The following is a 15,793-nucleotide window of genomic DNA, read 5'->3' as shown; positions in this document are numbered from 1 at the left end:
AAATTTTTTGTCTGCATAAATCGTTTTTAATGCTTTACATTTTCTTCGTGTGTACAATATGTCCTATGTAGTGTGACATAGTTTAGTACAGAGATAATCAAGATATATATGTATCGTCAGTCTACAGCGATACTCACGTAGAGGTGTATTAGCATCTAGTCATCATGGAAGCACTTACGCATGGGGAGATAACCTTATTCTGTTCACCACAGCGTGTACATAAGGGAGACAATCCTTAGACAGTTCGGTGATAAGACACGCGTCAAACACTGGGAGTAACAGGGGACAATTTATTTATTTGGAAAAATATTCATGGAGGGCTACGAACCTGTTATTAAAATATCCGATACATGCATGATAAATCTCCCAATAGACACAGTTGACCACTTTTTACAAAATGGTTTACGTGGGTCTTTAACGAGTCACAACTTGTTTTATTCTTTGCTCTTTTAATTCTATATTTTTAATATACTGGAATGGACACGACTACTTGTTTGACCCGTTGCAAACAGCTGGTTTATGGAAGATATTTTTAACAAACTAAATGTTAAGACAATAATAACAGCAAAAGTAATAAAATTAAAATGAATATTATAACATTTATTTAAATCAATTTTTTAAACACTCTTTATTTTTGTATTGAATGTATATGGTGGTGAAATTTTTATTTTTAATTCTAACTATTTTTTCTGTGCTTATGCATTTCTTAAATAGAATACAAGCAGACTGTAAGTAATTATTTTTAAAATATCAAACCCCTAGAGAGTTCTGTCCCTTCGCCTAACAGGCTGAGGGATCGACTCTCCTTGAAATTGTTTATATTTTGTTGTCGTGCTTCCATTTGGATAAAAGTGTTGGACCTTCATGTTTACATCTGATTCTGCTGCGTTTTCTTCCTCTTCTGGCCCTCTTCGGTATATAATATTATTTTGAAGTGCGAACTGTTTGGTCTACTGGCTGGAATCCATTCCATCCGCTTCACTTTCTTTGGCATCAACTTTCAGCTACATTGAATAAACTGATGATCACCTTCTTGCTGTGTCATGTGGTAACATTTATTCATATTCTCAACATCACTCAATATCTTAACACTATTCTCCTGATGCCATTAACATTCTCTGGAGTCACCCTCGTTCAATCTACAGTGTGAAAACATTTACAATGCATTTACTTTACTATCAGCTATTGTAACCTTTTTCATATCAGTTTGTGGAAACAGTAAGGAACTAGAAAGTGAACGATCAAGGTACAAGTCTCGTGGTTTCGTTTTTATTATATATTTCTGGTTTTTCCACTGCGGTGAGCATTGTCTTAGCTCATTGTCTTCGATGACAGTTTAATCGCTTTACATACAAGAGAACAAGAATACACATTTACAGGGTAGACATGAAATGTACTGTACAGCCAAATACACATACAGCTAACGTAGATATCTCTCTCTCTCACACACACACACACACACAGACACACACACACAAACACAAGCGCCGAAGGTTTGACATCCACACACCTGTCGGAGTGACGACACTCAGTTCTCACTGTTATAGTGACAGGTGATTAACTTACTGCTCCACCAACAATAGTTTAGTACACAAAACTTTTTTGAGAAGTCAATAAACTGTCATTACATTCTGTACAATTTTTTCTCTTTGCCACGTTAGTCGGATCAACAAAGAAAATGAGAGAGTTACATGAGCTTTTACATTTTTTTTCTTCTTTTTGTAAACTATTTAGTTCAATCTCTGTTACAATCTCTGTCTCTCTATCTGCCGCAGAGGTCTAACAACTTGCCGGCATGGCATCACATTGCTCGGTATTTCTGTGTTGACTGAGGAGTTTTCTGAGGTTGTATAGTACCAAAACGGTTCCTCCTGTCTGAAGTGTAAGTCGATGACATCCACGTTTTGACCTTAAACAAATGGTTTTATTTACACCCATTTTATGTCAATTATGGACTGTATTTTCCAACTATGCTAATAAATGTTGTGCATTTTTCTTTCGTTACTTAGAAAAGGTCAATTTTTTTTTCTTATAGCTGTTCTCATATAAATAAAAATATGAAATCATAATAATGCTAATCTCCTCCTTTTTTCAAGATGAAATGTAAAACCCTCAAGTGGATGGAGACTAAATATTGTCACAGTTATAACTAAAAATAGATATGGCCGATTAATTAACATACAATCACTTATCAAGACAGTGCATGCCATAGGTTACGTGGCGGAGGAAAAAAAAAAAGAGAACGAAGAAGAAAGGAAAATGAAGAAAATCAAAAAGATTTTCTGTTTAACTTTAGATCAAGAAGACTGCAGTACCTCCACATATTCGTTTTATGATAACGACGATAATGAACACAACAGCCACGACAACACCGCCACAGGAGCCGATTATCATTGATGTCATTAATGTTGGTATCTTCTCAGCGCTCGGTCCTAAAGAAATATATGAGCTACCTAAGAAATCAGAGCAACATCCTAATTAATTATACAGGGCTTCTGCTTACGCAAAAAATTGCGTACAGTACGCATTAAAAGTTCTGAGGACCCCTTCAATTTTTGTCAATGGGGTCCCCTTCAAATTTGGGCGAAGAACAGGGACCCCTTAAAAATCTGAAGAAGGGGTCCCTGGGACCCCAAAGAATTTAGCCTTAGCAGAAGCCCTGTTATAGGTAAATAATAATTGATTTTACAAGTAAAGCAATGTTTCAATTTGTAAATACATTTTTGTCATTCTCATAACTAATTTACATATTAAAATAATCAATGAGTTAGACCACACTCGCACCCATTAACTTATACATGTATATGTATGAATACTTATATAGAATACGTACCTGTCCTGTTGACAGATGATGCATCTGTAGCATTGACGAAACTGATATTGACTAGGGTGAGGGTTTCTTCCGTCAAATCTTTCAATCTCACTGTCAGCCTGATCTCTTTGTCTGAGCGACTGATGTTCTTGTACAGCGACACAAACATCTGTTGTTGATATATTAAACACTGACATGTGTGTGACCGATCAGTAACATTGCATAAGATTCCATTGACAACAATTGTACAGAAAGAACAAGGGAGGCGTTCCTCACACGTTGATATCTTCAGTCGTAACCCATCGGGGCTATCTTGACAGTTGTCTGTATTCAGCATAAAGCTGACGTGGACGTACCCATCATTGTTTGCTTCAACCGTCTCGTTTACAGGTTCAGCGAGCTTTACATCAGCACCTGAACTCAAAATGTTGAAACAAAGATTATTGTCTTTTGGAGCGATATTTTAAATATCCTGGTAAACAATAAAGTAAATAATTAAAAATGTTTATTTGTACTTTTGGTAGACATGCTGTGGCTGTTTTTATTAAACTATTCCTGGTGTGTAGTAGTAGTAATATTGGGAATTTATTAAGAGTAATATCTCAGCCGAAGGCGGAGTGACTGCTCTAAACAAGATCACAAAATATTAACAACGATGTAGAACAAAATCACAAAATAGTAACAAAGATGTTGAACAAGATCGCAAAATAGTAAAAAAAGAAAAACTTACATGTTTTCTCTTTCTTTTCGCCGTTTGAAGAGTACACCAGCGCTGTAATAATAAAAGTGAAGGACAGAACGAATGTTGTACTCAACTTCATTGCAACCTGATAGGAATGATAAGAAACTATTGTCTGTCAGACGTTTTATAAGAATGGTTTCAAATGAATCATGGTGTCTCAGAACGGAAGTAAGGCTTCCTGCTATTCCGTCATTGGTCTTGATGCTCTTTTTAGACATGTAAAACTTCCTTCAGTTTCATTGTGTATATATATATACTGTTTCGATACCTTACAGAAGTTTTGTCTTCGCTTGGACCACACGTCGTCTTTATTGTTCTATAGTTCAGTACAGAGGTAAATCCAGACAATCGCAGATAAATATTCACACACAAAAATGAAATAATTATCATTTCCGAAAATGTCTGTTTTTATTTTCTGTTTCAAACAATCACACTGGTTGCAATGAATTCTTTTTACTTATGTACCACGTCTGAGTCCCATGGGCTTTCTCACTTTATAGGCAATTGCTAACAGTGCTTCCCATTTTGGTACTATTGTCATGGACAAAAGTTAATTAAAAGAATATTTTATATCTAAAATATGATAACCATGAACTACACGTAACAAAATAATAACAAGAAAAATATAAAAACAATTAACACTGAATACTTATATGATTCAGTGCTCTCCCCTCTAATAACAAATTAACAAAGAGGCACAGGTTTAGAAATCCTGACATCGTTAAGCAAGCATGTTACGAATAACAATTCAAGGTACAGTTCAGCTGAGAACAAAATGAAATGTCATACCAGAAACACGGACACCCGGACATCCGCACATCCGGGTAGTTGCTTTAGTCACCGGCTGTAAGTTCCTTCTGCTTTGACCTTAGTAAAAGAAATTCAACTGACTGCAGTAGTTTTTAATTATTGTCGCTTAGCTGTTTCTTTTTCCAGGTTTAATAAGGTAATTTGAGAGTACATTTATGTATATTTATATGTATATTTATTTCCTTCTGTCTGTCTGTCTGTCTGTCTGTCTGTCTGTCTGTCTGTCTGTCTGTCTGTCTGTCTGTCTGTCTGTCTGTCTGTCTGTCTGTCTGTCGGCCGGTCGGTCTCTTTGCATGTATGTGTTCTCTTTTCTTTTTTAGAATTATTATGTACCATGTCGGGAATAAACTATCTGAGAAAACGTACAAACAACAAATCGTTTCCTTTAAAAGAGAATCGTCTATTTGTAATTTCCAGTCTTTCACCACACGTCCCACAAGGCCTGGTGTCATGATGGGACTTGCCAAAACCGTTGTCCAACCTCTATTTTAAAACTTTTCAGGACTATACGAGTGGGCAGTACTGGTTCCAGGTAGTCACTGTCTGAGTCTGGTGGTTCAGTTTGACGAGGCCGGTAGTCTGCACAAAAATTGAATAGACAGACATCGCAGGAAGCAATGCTTATAAACTTGCCATAGTGTTTAGTATTTAGTTTTTTTTTTTTTTAACTTTAAGCTTATGCGAAAAATGCAAACGTAATGTGTGATAAAGATGTAACAATCAACAGTAAATAATTGATAATAAATGTGGGGAAAAACCAAATTGAAAAAGAAGACGGTAATGTAAAAGATGAAAACTGGATAAAACTTGTAAACAAAATTCTGAATACAAACTACCTTATTTACACAGTTTTTTGTTGTTGTTTTTTGTTTTTGTTTTTTTGTTTTTTTATAAAAGATAAAGACAAAAGTTTTTCCGTTACTTACCTCTGGCAGATGTGCAACCGCGAGGTTCGTTGGCATCAGGAGAACCTCCATCACTCGGACCCCTTGTCTGTGCGTGACCCTGCAGACCGTGACCCCGACCTCTGATGACCTCGTAGGAATGCACTTCTCGCCGATCTCTGTATGATGCAATGTTGTAGGCTCCTTGCGCTGACATCATTATTTTAATTAATGATTTGGCGAGCACAAATGAAGACAATTAAAAGACTATTTAGTCTGCTTTTTAGTGTATGTTTAAACCAACCTCAAGCACAGACAAGCTGCAACTCTGGCAAAAGTTTGAGTAAAAACATTCATAAGAGTTTATAAAGATTTATAATTGACTGAATTATTTGTAGTCATTATTGTTCATGCTAGCTCGCACATACACACAGGTATCTGTCTGTACTTCTTGTTAGATAATTGTCTGCATTGAGTTTTAATACAAAAGAAAGAAAGACCCTTTCAAGAAATATCATTAACAACGAAATTTTTGTACCTCCACAAATTCGTTTTTTGATGATGACAGCAGCTAATATAAGGACGATGACCCCGCCGCAGCATATTGCAATTATCTCTGTTATTCCTAGCTCATCTTCCTTTCTAAAAAATCCTGAAATGTATTTAAGCCGTTAGTTAGTTCTTATTGTAAGCAATCGCCGAGTATAGTCCTTTCCGCGATAATTAAATTAAATTAAATTAAATTACATTAAGAGAATAAGTCAAAACTGTTAATCTGTCAGCGTGCAGCTGTATTAAATTTGATTTTTAATTCCTTATTTTGTGTTTTCTAACTTTCAGTGTGAAATGAGGCATGCTTGCCTCCAACCATCTGAACATACCTTAACATGCATTCTCGCCTGCCTTTCTATTCATATATGTATTCACACAAATATTCCTGTATAAAAGTATTACTCGAAAATACTTACGATTTATACTAAAGGAAGATTTCACTCTGATTTTTTTCGTGCAGTCTATCCTTTCTAGACCGAAAACTTTGTCTGTTGAGTTGACACTTGTGTACACAGTCACTAATTTCTGGCTTTGGTTCCAACAATGACATTGTTTTGAACCATCCGAGGCATTGCAGGTGCCATTAAAGACAATCGTACAGATGGGAACAAGACGATCTTTGTCGCCCATTGACACTTTTACTATGAAACAGTCCTCGATGTTCTGGCAATGTGTGGTGTTTAACACAAAGGTGATGTTGACATAAACGTCTTCTTTGACTTGAAAGGCATCAACAGATGATCTTTTATCAACTAGTTCCAGCACAGCACCTGATTTGGAAAAGTGCGAAAAGAAATATATATTGTATGCTAAAATACCCTACTGTATAAAAGGAATTTGGAAAAATTATAACATAGTTCAAAGGTAAGAGTTTTAGTAATATTTTTTCATCTATGTGAGACCACATTACAAAGCTAATACCATTTAAATGTATATGAAGAAGAAATATTTAAAGAGTACCTGTACCTATTGAATAGATAATTCATTACATAATTAGTAAAAGGTCAAAGAACATTAAAAATACTCACATGCTGATGATCCCGTGTGTGCATCCAATAAAATATCAGCTACAAAAAAGCACAGGCAGATTTTCAAATATGTTTGCATCGCGAGATAAAGCTCAGTACTACTTTCACTGCTTAACCATGTGTCAGCAAAGAAGGAAAAGGAAGAGAAAGTAAAACCCAGGTTTTAAGGTCCACAAATTGTTTTAGTCCGAATGAATAATAGTTGGTTCAGTACGCATGCGTCAATCAGCATAATTAACACACATACACAAGCTGCGGGGTTTGCCTCAAATGATAAGGTTTATCTGCAACTGTCTTGTATTCAAACTCATTATCTTTAATTAAACACTTGCTCTTCATGTTACGGTTCATTTACATGTTGGTCTCCATGGGCTGTTGTTGTCGTGATCTGGAAATCGCTTTCGAAACTGAAAACTTTGGAATTAAGTCGCTTGTCCCTATTTTTTCTGAGGAAATGACTTCACGTGACGGTCATATTTTGTTACGACCAAGTCCATCGTTAGTCTTCTAGTTTCTTTATATTTTAAATGCAGAAGTGAGTGACTTCACACACTTCAGATTACTTTCCGATTTCCCAGCACTTTTGCCGACTCAAGCGCGATCCATTTACTGACAATATTCCCTATAAGTAAAAATCACCATAACCAAGCTGTGTTTTAATTTCTTTGCTGGAACCTGCCCTGATTTTTATTCTTAACTGTTCTTTTTTATGTTCCAGCTAGACATTTCCGCTCCTCGTCTGGTGATCGTGTCCTCACTCTTCCTGTCACCATAACAACAACATATGGCCTTTAGTTCTTGTGCAACGAAACAGTAGACCTATCTTCCACTCCATATTCGCCACCTACCCACTATTGAATCCTTTATACCCAACCCTTTAAAACAACACCATGGAATTGTGACACATCATCAGAACGCTATTTTTTTACTATGAATGTTTTAAATCCATCTGAAATTTGTCTTCGGGTCTTGACACTAATGCCAACCCACATTTGTAGGGATGTCAGCTTTTGTTGTGAACTGGTGTCAAAGGTCAATGTATGAGAGAAAAACGTCAACAGCTACATGTTGATAACAAAGAGATATTATCGTCCTTTATTTCTTTTTATTTTCTTTCTTTCCAATTATTGCATGCTTGATTAACATTAAACATTAACAATACATTATTTTAAAAAATTCTGTTATATTGCTAGTATGTTATTGAATGTTATTTACATGCAAACAAACATAGGTTACAGACTTTTAAGAAAATAGTTTCTAAAATCCTATCAACATTTTGAAATTGAACATTTCAGGATGTACATATAGATGTGCTAGGTATTCAGTATGAATACTTATTTGCAGGGACTTGCACACATTGGCTTCACTGTCAATGACTACAAATTTATAAGAACAAATAATGAAACCAGAGACTAGTCGGGCAATTAGTTCTGGAATAATTAGTACATATTCATTTATTAAAGTGTTAATATATTCTCCACAGAAAGAAGGTAATATTTGACATATAGCTTTGTCTCTTGGACTTTGGTTTGTGTTTCTGTGTGTCTGGATATACTTGCATTTAAAGTTTGATCATCCTTATGAACACTAATAATTCATCGTTACACATCGTCATTACAAATGCAAAATTTGTACAGTTAGTCCAAGTGTGTAAGAACTAGTACAAAACTACTCATATCTATGCATACCCGTTAACAATATTTTGTGTACAAATATTTTCTACTGCCGTAGTTCAGCAAATAGTAAGAAAACAAGGTAATGAAAGAAACATTGGATAAAATACATTGAAAAAATATAAGCTAACATTGAAGATACCATTTACAATTTTATATTATATTTTCTCTTTAATTCAAATAGACTTACATACACAGACACACACACATTCTGATTTGTTAATAAAATACTTGCCTTTTTCTTACGTTTCCTCTATTTTTAAGTATATATATGTAAGACATGTGACAGAGAGAGAGAGAAAGAACCAGGTTTTACTGTGCCATATCATCGCTCATTTTAATGATAAAGTATAAGTGTCTGCTGTCTCAGTCCTATGGATAATACTGAAGTCCAGGACGAGCAAGTTGTTGTGAAGTATAATAGTATACTAGGCTTCACTCTTAAACTGAGTCTTCAGACTTCTCAGTACCAGGTCCATAGGAAACAGAGGCTCGTAGTATTTAGTTTCTTCCGATGATTCAGCCTGATCTGCTGGTCGCACTGAATAGACATCATCAAACATTTTTAGCAGAGAAGAAACAAGCGAACAATATTGACAGTAAGAAATATTTAATATTTGTAAAGCTTTAATTTATTTCATGCGTTTAAAGAGGGAGGTAGTATCAAAAGGTCAAGGGGAGAGAAACAGTTCACAAAATCTTGGAAAACAAAAAAGTAGAAAACTAAAATCTTATTGCGGCTATTACTTACCCAGGGCATCTTTCTTACTGCTCCGGGGTAAAGCAATATCAACGGGGTCTAAGTACGGCTTTATAACTTTGTAAAAAAAAGACGTTTGTTATTTCATGCCAGGGCACGTTGCCTCAAGAACACGATTTAGCCTTGCTACGGCTCACTAGAGTAAAGAAGAATTCAAGGACCTCCTATAGAAATGTTTCCGGAAAATATTGCGTTTTGTTTCCTGTATATTTTGTAATTTAAGCTCATAAACAATTCACCAATTATAAGACTACCATAAGCTCTTTCTGCTCACCAAACATCTTCATCATCAATCAAATACAAAATCTGTATGCAGCCATTGTTATTTACCTTCAGTGGTTTCTGTACTCGGCGATGCCTGGTAACGTATGACACCTCCATGGTTAGTTTGTTTACCTGTGTTTCCTGTCAAACCACATACCCCAGTGTAATATTTCATTACAGATGTATTCGTATTTAATGCTCTGCTGATTGCCTGAACCTAATATTATTTGATAAAAATATCGTAAAATGTATGTCATAGTTCATCCTATCAAATATTTGTAAACACATTATATAGCAATTTTTTGTGCATTTTTTCTTTGGCGACACTTTCATAGCATACTATGAAACTTATTTTCCTCCGATGCATAATATGGCAAACTATGAAACTAAATTGCGAGACATGTATAGCCGTCTGAATTTTATACCTCCATATTTACGTGTTTTCAGAAAGATGACACCACCACACACGACAACCAGGAAGGTCCCCAGAGCACAGCATATCCCAATGATCTCTACTGTTCCGGATGTCATTGTGTCTTCTGTACTGTGTCCTGATGGAAATGTGTCAGTAGATAAAGCTATTATTATGTTCATGTAAGTTTATGCTTTATATGTGCTATTCACTCTGCAAAATAAAGCTTTTAGTGTATTTTTTCTCATTTATTTGAAATAAATGTGTGTATTTTGATTGTTGTCCGATAAAAATAGAAGCGTTTTTGAGAAGTTGAGGTTCATAATAGTTTCCGCGTTCTGCTCCAAGTAATTTAAACTTACATATACGACATAAGTACAGAAAGACAACCATGTATACATTGGTAAATGATGCGTGTCTATATTATTAAATATCCAATAGTTAACCTTCAAATTACATTACATCAAATAATGGTAATTGATTCCGAAATCTGTGCATTTTGATATTACTTGCTTGCCAACTTGCAAAATTGTGTTCTTCGCTAAAAAACGACTTACGAGAAATGTATCTCTGACAATGTTTAGTAGAAGCCATCTGACTACTCATACCTGTAACATTTACAAACAGGCACTGTGTTGTTGCAGATTCAAGGGAGGTGCTCAGTTCCAGTTTAAACGAATCCTCCGATCGACTGACTTTTTTGTACATCCAACCCTCCTTTTGTCCTTCGGACAAACAGTTGCACATCAAAGACAAATCTGTCGTAGTGCAAGTACCTTTTTGAAAAACAAATGTACATATTGGTGTGCCAAGGCTTTCTCCAGGTTTTAAGATTTTCACTCGGAGCCAGTCCTGCTTGGTGGGACACTTCTTTGTTGTTAACACAAAGCTTATGTTGACGTAACTGTCCTTGTTTACTTCAACCACATTGTCCTTATGCTTTTTATTGGCAAGCACCAGCTTGACACCTGAGTTCATAATTTCAAAACAAGTAAATTTATCGAACAGAATTTTAAAAGAATGTTTTTTATTTATTATTCAGTTTGGTCAACATATTGGTGAACAAATGTTCCATCTCGATTAATATCCTACTATTGTTGTTATTAGTATTATTAATAAAACAATCATTAATCCCTTGTTACAGTTAGTTGCAAATCATTATAATACTTCTAGCAAAGGCATTTTCAAACACTTACATGTTTCTGAACATTCTTTGGAGACTGTTTGAGTGACCAATAATGCATGAAATAAAAGAAAACACAGCCGAGTGTTGAAGCATATCTCCATCTGAAAGAGATCTTCGCACGACTAACACGACAAAATTTAACAGTCAGAGAAATCAGAAAAAAACAGAGATACAATAGATTCATTGTTTATGAGTGTTTTACTTATTTATTCCGCATCACTGTTTACAGATAGCAACAGTTTCATTTCCTTGTGTCTGAATATTTAGGTTTGTGTAGAAAAGAGCACATGTCTTCTTCTAGTGTGACAAATCCATGTGCACTTTGTTCCACCCTCGGACTTCCTTGTGACATTTCTTACCAACTTGAAACTGTGTATTTCTGTCTCAAAATGAATTGGTGCATTATCTGTTATTATCATTTTGTTTAACCCCTCGCAGACGGCAAATGAGGAACTAAGAAATGAGTAAACGATTCACCACACGAATTGCATTTAATGTAATATAAATACAAGCATCTACATTTTATTCACTACAATTCAAAACGACGATCTGTATTCAATAAAAACTGTGTATATGTACATATGTGAGTTTGTATGTGTTTGTGTGTGTGTGCGCGTGCGTGTGGGTGGGTGAATACAATCAAACACGCCTGTTCATGAATATTGTTAAGTAGCTTCGACAGGAAGGCTAAAGTTCATGTCCACAGACTTGAAGCACAATCTTGTATTACTGGACGATTTTTTCCAGTTAACTACTAAAACGAGGCTGGTTTGTACAAAGCTTCCGGTTTAGTCCCATTCTTTGTTTAGGCTCGCCGAGACTAACAGCGGAGAACTTTGCAAGAGGCTAAGCGTTGGTCTCGGCAGACAGACAGCAGTCCACCTATAAACATCCATGGTTAACGGGTCTTCTTGCTATTTGTTTTGTCAGACGATGAATCATCTGTACATCAGTTCCTTACTCTGTAAGTATTCCCTTGAGTTGGGTGTCGGCGTCACAGAGATGTGGAATCCGAAGAACTTCAGGACTTATTTTTGAAGAATTCCTTTAGGTCTGCTAGTAAGGACTTCACAGGCACACCTGGTTCCATGTACTCGTTGATTTGCTCAAAAGGCTCATAAGTAGCTGAAAAAAACATCAATAACACTAGAGAATCTGATAATTTTTAGTATTGTACTTTATAAACGAACAAATTTGTCGTGCTAATATTATTTTTAGAGTTTTTTTTTTAATTTAAGAAAGGTTTTTTTGGTGATTAGCAAAAAGGTTTTAAAACTCAGGGTTAGGGTTAGGGTAGGGTTAGGGTTAGGGTTAGGTTGATGCTGTATGTAAATAATTTCCGCAATAAATTGGAAACATTTAATACGATGTTTCAATGCTTCGTAAACTCTGATATGTATGTTGTGGTACGGGAATTACCCGGAAAAGGATAATAACAATGTGTTTAAGAAACGAGAAGTGGGTATGGGACCAGGAACTAATCACTTTCCATCTTAATATGGGGATCATGGCTTCTGCTAAGGCTAAATTCTTTGGGGTCCCAGGGACCCCTTCTTCAGATTTTTAAGGGGTCCCTGTTCTTCGCCCAAATTTGAAAGGGACCCCATTGACGAAAATTGAAGGGGTCCTCCGAACTTTTAATGCGTACTGTACGCAATGTTTTGCGTAAGCAGAAGCCCTGGGGATAAAAGACTTCGGGTAAACCTTGCCTCACATCATTAGCGGAAAATTCGTAGACTGTTAGCAGTTTTAAAGACTGAAAATAAATCCACGTTATATCCGCTGTTAACGGTTACAGTTGTGTCTACTCTGTTCAGTTACTTCCCTTACCGTATCCTTTAAGCACGCGGTTCCCTAGGGCTATGGCAAGGGGTACGCAGCAACATAAATAAGTACACATCATTATGAAAATAAGTATCCTTATGCGAGAACGAGGGGTACCCACTCTCACTCTTGAAAAAGGAGAAACTCTGCTATAAACAGTACAGTGGATCGCGTTTACTATACAAACAGCATTGAATTTATTGTTTCATTTAAGCAAGCTTTATAATATAGGCTTATATGTGTCTACAAAGCTTTGTAAACATGTAATTTTCACCTTCATTTGCATATGTTAAGGAAAATAAAATAAGGAAAAGTTATGCTTTTTGTAATTCAATAAAAAAATAGACTTGGTACGAACTTACATTGAGGAGACGCATAGTCTTCATTAGAGCATTGAAAAATTAGTCTGGTCTCCCCTAATGTCCCTCAATGCATTTTTTCACCTGTCTTTGCTCTCCTACCTTCGAGAGAACTGGAGCAGTGTGACTGACTGGAAGAAGCAGCTTCCGTGTAGGATGTGTGGTTGATGACCTTCGCTTCGCAGACTTGACCTGCATGGTTCAACGTACTATAATGATGTATGTCTTCTTCTTTTGTGGCGACTCTTTCATTCTTCGCCCTTTGATCTGAAACTAACAAAAACATCATCTGTTTATCATCATTATGAAGGAAACAGCTGAAAGAAAGTTGATGATAGGAGCCACGCTGACAATACTTCGAATATACAAATCTCGGGGTTTTAACAATTCCAATATAAATGGAACTATTCTTCCACCTCTATTTGAATGTTAATGAACATAAATTAAGATTTATTGCTTTATTTAGTGGTCTTCCATTTAAACAGACTTTGCCAGAGTTTTAATACACAGCTAAACGAAATAAGAATCAGACCTTGAGCTCTACGTCTAATGATGCAGGTAATGGTCACAACGATGAAGATGAGCAAGGGAAAGGTAGTCGCTGATGCGATTGCAAAAGTCAGTAGAGTTACTCTTCTTTCCGTCTCTGGCTTTGCTGAAACATCAATCAATCTTCAGTTAATGACCGCATGCTGATCAACAAGTTGTTTTCTGTCTTTTTTAAAAACACCAATTTGTTGACAAATGAGTAGATTTCTCCAAACGAAATGTTTAGTTTAATCATGAATACTATTCAAATTTAATTCTTTAAAATACCGAAGTAAAAGTAATGTTGTTACCAATATATATATATATAAATAAGTTATTTGACTAAAAATAATTGACAGTACATAAAAAACAAATAAAGCAAAAGTAAGAGAATTAACTGTGGATTTCTAACTACGCAGAAGAAAAAATGAATCATGTCTTTTTCTTACTGAAATACTTCCTTTATCATACTTTAAAATAAAGTATAATTGATAGGTTTTAAAAATAAGCTGACACTTGAGAAAAGTATTTTTCAAACAAAATAATTTTAAATGACCAAACACAAATCTTGATGAAAACAGTCTGCTAATCTTAATTTCTAAACTTTTAAAAACAAGTAGAGATTTCTATTCCTTTGACTATCCCATACAAAAGTAAACCCGTTTTTGTAAAAGGCAAATCATCTCATATTGTATTATTTCACTTTACTGTCATGGCGTAAATTTATAATACTGAATAAAATTTTCTCTGGGAGCTGTAATACTTTAAAAAGCTGTAAGTGTGAACTGAATGTAGTCAGTTTATGTTGTTGGTTTTTTTTAAGCTGATGTTGGTGTTTACTTTGCGAGACAAAGAAATTTTCTGAAAAGCATTAGTAGATTTTTTGAATATTATGGTATTTTGTATTGTGCACAATAAAAAAAAGAGAAAATTCTCATACGTGAAACGCTAAGGATGAAAGTCTCTTCCTTCTGTGTGCCAGAAACTTTGGAATCTGTCCATTCCAGTATTTGCACCATGTCGGACAGAGAAGCCTTCCTGTAAATCCAAGCTCTCGGTTGTAAGTTGTCGTGGAAACAGTGACATCCTTGCGAGTTATCCGTGACATTACATATCTGGTTATGGAAGATGATAGTGCAAAAAGGAAAATGTCGGTTTTTTTGAGTTGTCGACACTTTGACTCGGAACCAGGCCGGTTGGACCTGACACTTGTTTGTCGTCAGCTTGAAGCTGATGTTGAAGTAACTGCCCTCGGTCACTTGGAAGATGTTGACACCGTGGGCAGCATCATCCAGCTTCAACTCGGCACCTGCGATAGACACAGATAACATACTGATGACAATGGGGAGTAGATAAGTAAATAAGAGAACGAAATGGTGGAGGAATAGACAACTCATCCCTGAAGTCGTGCATTCTAGCTGCACAGCTACGAACATTAAAATTTTCTTTAGCTGCTGATTGATTTAACTGTACAGTCCAGTTTTTTAAAAAAATACTAGCTCAGCAGACGAGCAAACAAAAAAATAAATTAATAAATAAACGATGTATTTGGGGTTGATTTTAAATTGTATGTAATATTCAAGGCAGTAACAGTAAGCAAGAGAAGAAGTCAATCAAAATACAAATACATTAAGTTAGAACTTACATGTTTTAGTGGTTTCCTGTGAACAGATAATAGTAAACCAGAGATCAATGAGAAAAATAAACAATACGAATCTCCTCCAAAAGGCTTTCATCGCTAAAGAAGCAACAATATGAATCTGTTAAGATGAGCTTTAGTTTCCCGAGAGAATATAAAAAGAAGCAGGAGTGTAGTTTGAAGTCTTACAGCTGAAGCATCCGTACACCAGGCGTTACAGGAAAACGTCACATCCGGCAATGAAGACTGTTGGTCTGTGTGTTTGTGAGGCTGACTTGGGGAAAGCAGGAAATACATTGTGTGTACGATGATCTATTTAG

At 35.6% G+C, this 15,793-nt stretch overlaps 4 protein-coding genes across 4 annotated transcripts; all 4 read right to left on the bottom strand.

Annotated features, from left to right (window-relative positions):
- Positions 1–1,062: 1,062 nt before the first annotated feature.
- LOC112568374 lies at positions 1,063–4,630 on the bottom strand. The gene is made up of 4 exons (XM_025245656.1): positions 3,543–4,630; positions 2,834–3,226; positions 2,316–2,432; positions 1,063–1,909 (listed from the first exon to the last, which is right to left on the bottom strand). Exons 1-4 carry the CDS (start codon positions 3,631–3,633, stop codon positions 1,746–1,748), a joined length of 765 nt encoding a protein of 254 aa, XP_025101441.1. The 5' UTR covers positions 3,634–4,630; the 3' UTR covers positions 1,063–1,745.
- Positions 4,631–4,675: 45 nt separating this feature from the next.
- Positions 4,676–7,101, bottom strand: LOC112568749. Its single transcript, XM_025246219.1, has 5 exons — positions 6,829–7,101; positions 6,217–6,570; positions 5,787–5,900; positions 5,291–5,458; positions 4,676–4,943 (listed from the first exon to the last, which is right to left on the bottom strand). The coding sequence occupies exons 1-5, from the start codon at positions 6,905–6,907 to the stop codon at positions 4,813–4,815; spliced, it is 846 nt and encodes a 281-aa protein (XP_025102004.1). The 5' UTR covers positions 6,908–7,101; the 3' UTR covers positions 4,676–4,812.
- Positions 7,102–7,924: 823 nt separating this feature from the next.
- Positions 7,925–11,260, bottom strand: LOC112568801. Its single transcript, XM_025246284.1, has 5 exons — positions 11,134–11,260; positions 10,546–10,905; positions 9,951–10,076; positions 9,592–9,666; positions 7,925–9,042 (listed from the first exon to the last, which is right to left on the bottom strand). The coding sequence occupies exons 1-5, from the start codon at positions 11,222–11,224 to the stop codon at positions 8,930–8,932; spliced, it is 765 nt and encodes a 254-aa protein (XP_025102069.1). The 5' UTR covers positions 11,225–11,260; the 3' UTR covers positions 7,925–8,929.
- LOC112568800 lies at positions 10,667–15,783 on the bottom strand. Its single transcript, XM_025246283.1, has 5 exons — positions 15,480–15,783; positions 14,775–15,143; positions 13,839–13,961; positions 13,409–13,579; positions 10,667–12,248 (listed from the first exon to the last, which is right to left on the bottom strand). The coding sequence occupies exons 1-5, from the start codon at positions 15,568–15,570 to the stop codon at positions 12,145–12,147; spliced, it is 858 nt and encodes a 285-aa protein (XP_025102068.1). The 5' UTR covers positions 15,571–15,783; the 3' UTR covers positions 10,667–12,144.
- Between the last annotated feature and the right edge of the window lie 10 nt (positions 15,784–15,793).

The sequence above is a fragment of the Pomacea canaliculata genome, linkage group LG7 (assembly GCF_003073045.1).
Source record: "Pomacea canaliculata isolate SZHN2017 linkage group LG7, ASM307304v1, whole genome shotgun sequence".
Lineage (NCBI taxonomy): Eukaryota > Metazoa > Mollusca > Gastropoda > Architaenioglossa > Ampullariidae > Pomacea > Pomacea canaliculata.
This window is presented reverse-complemented; position numbering and strand designations above follow the sequence as displayed.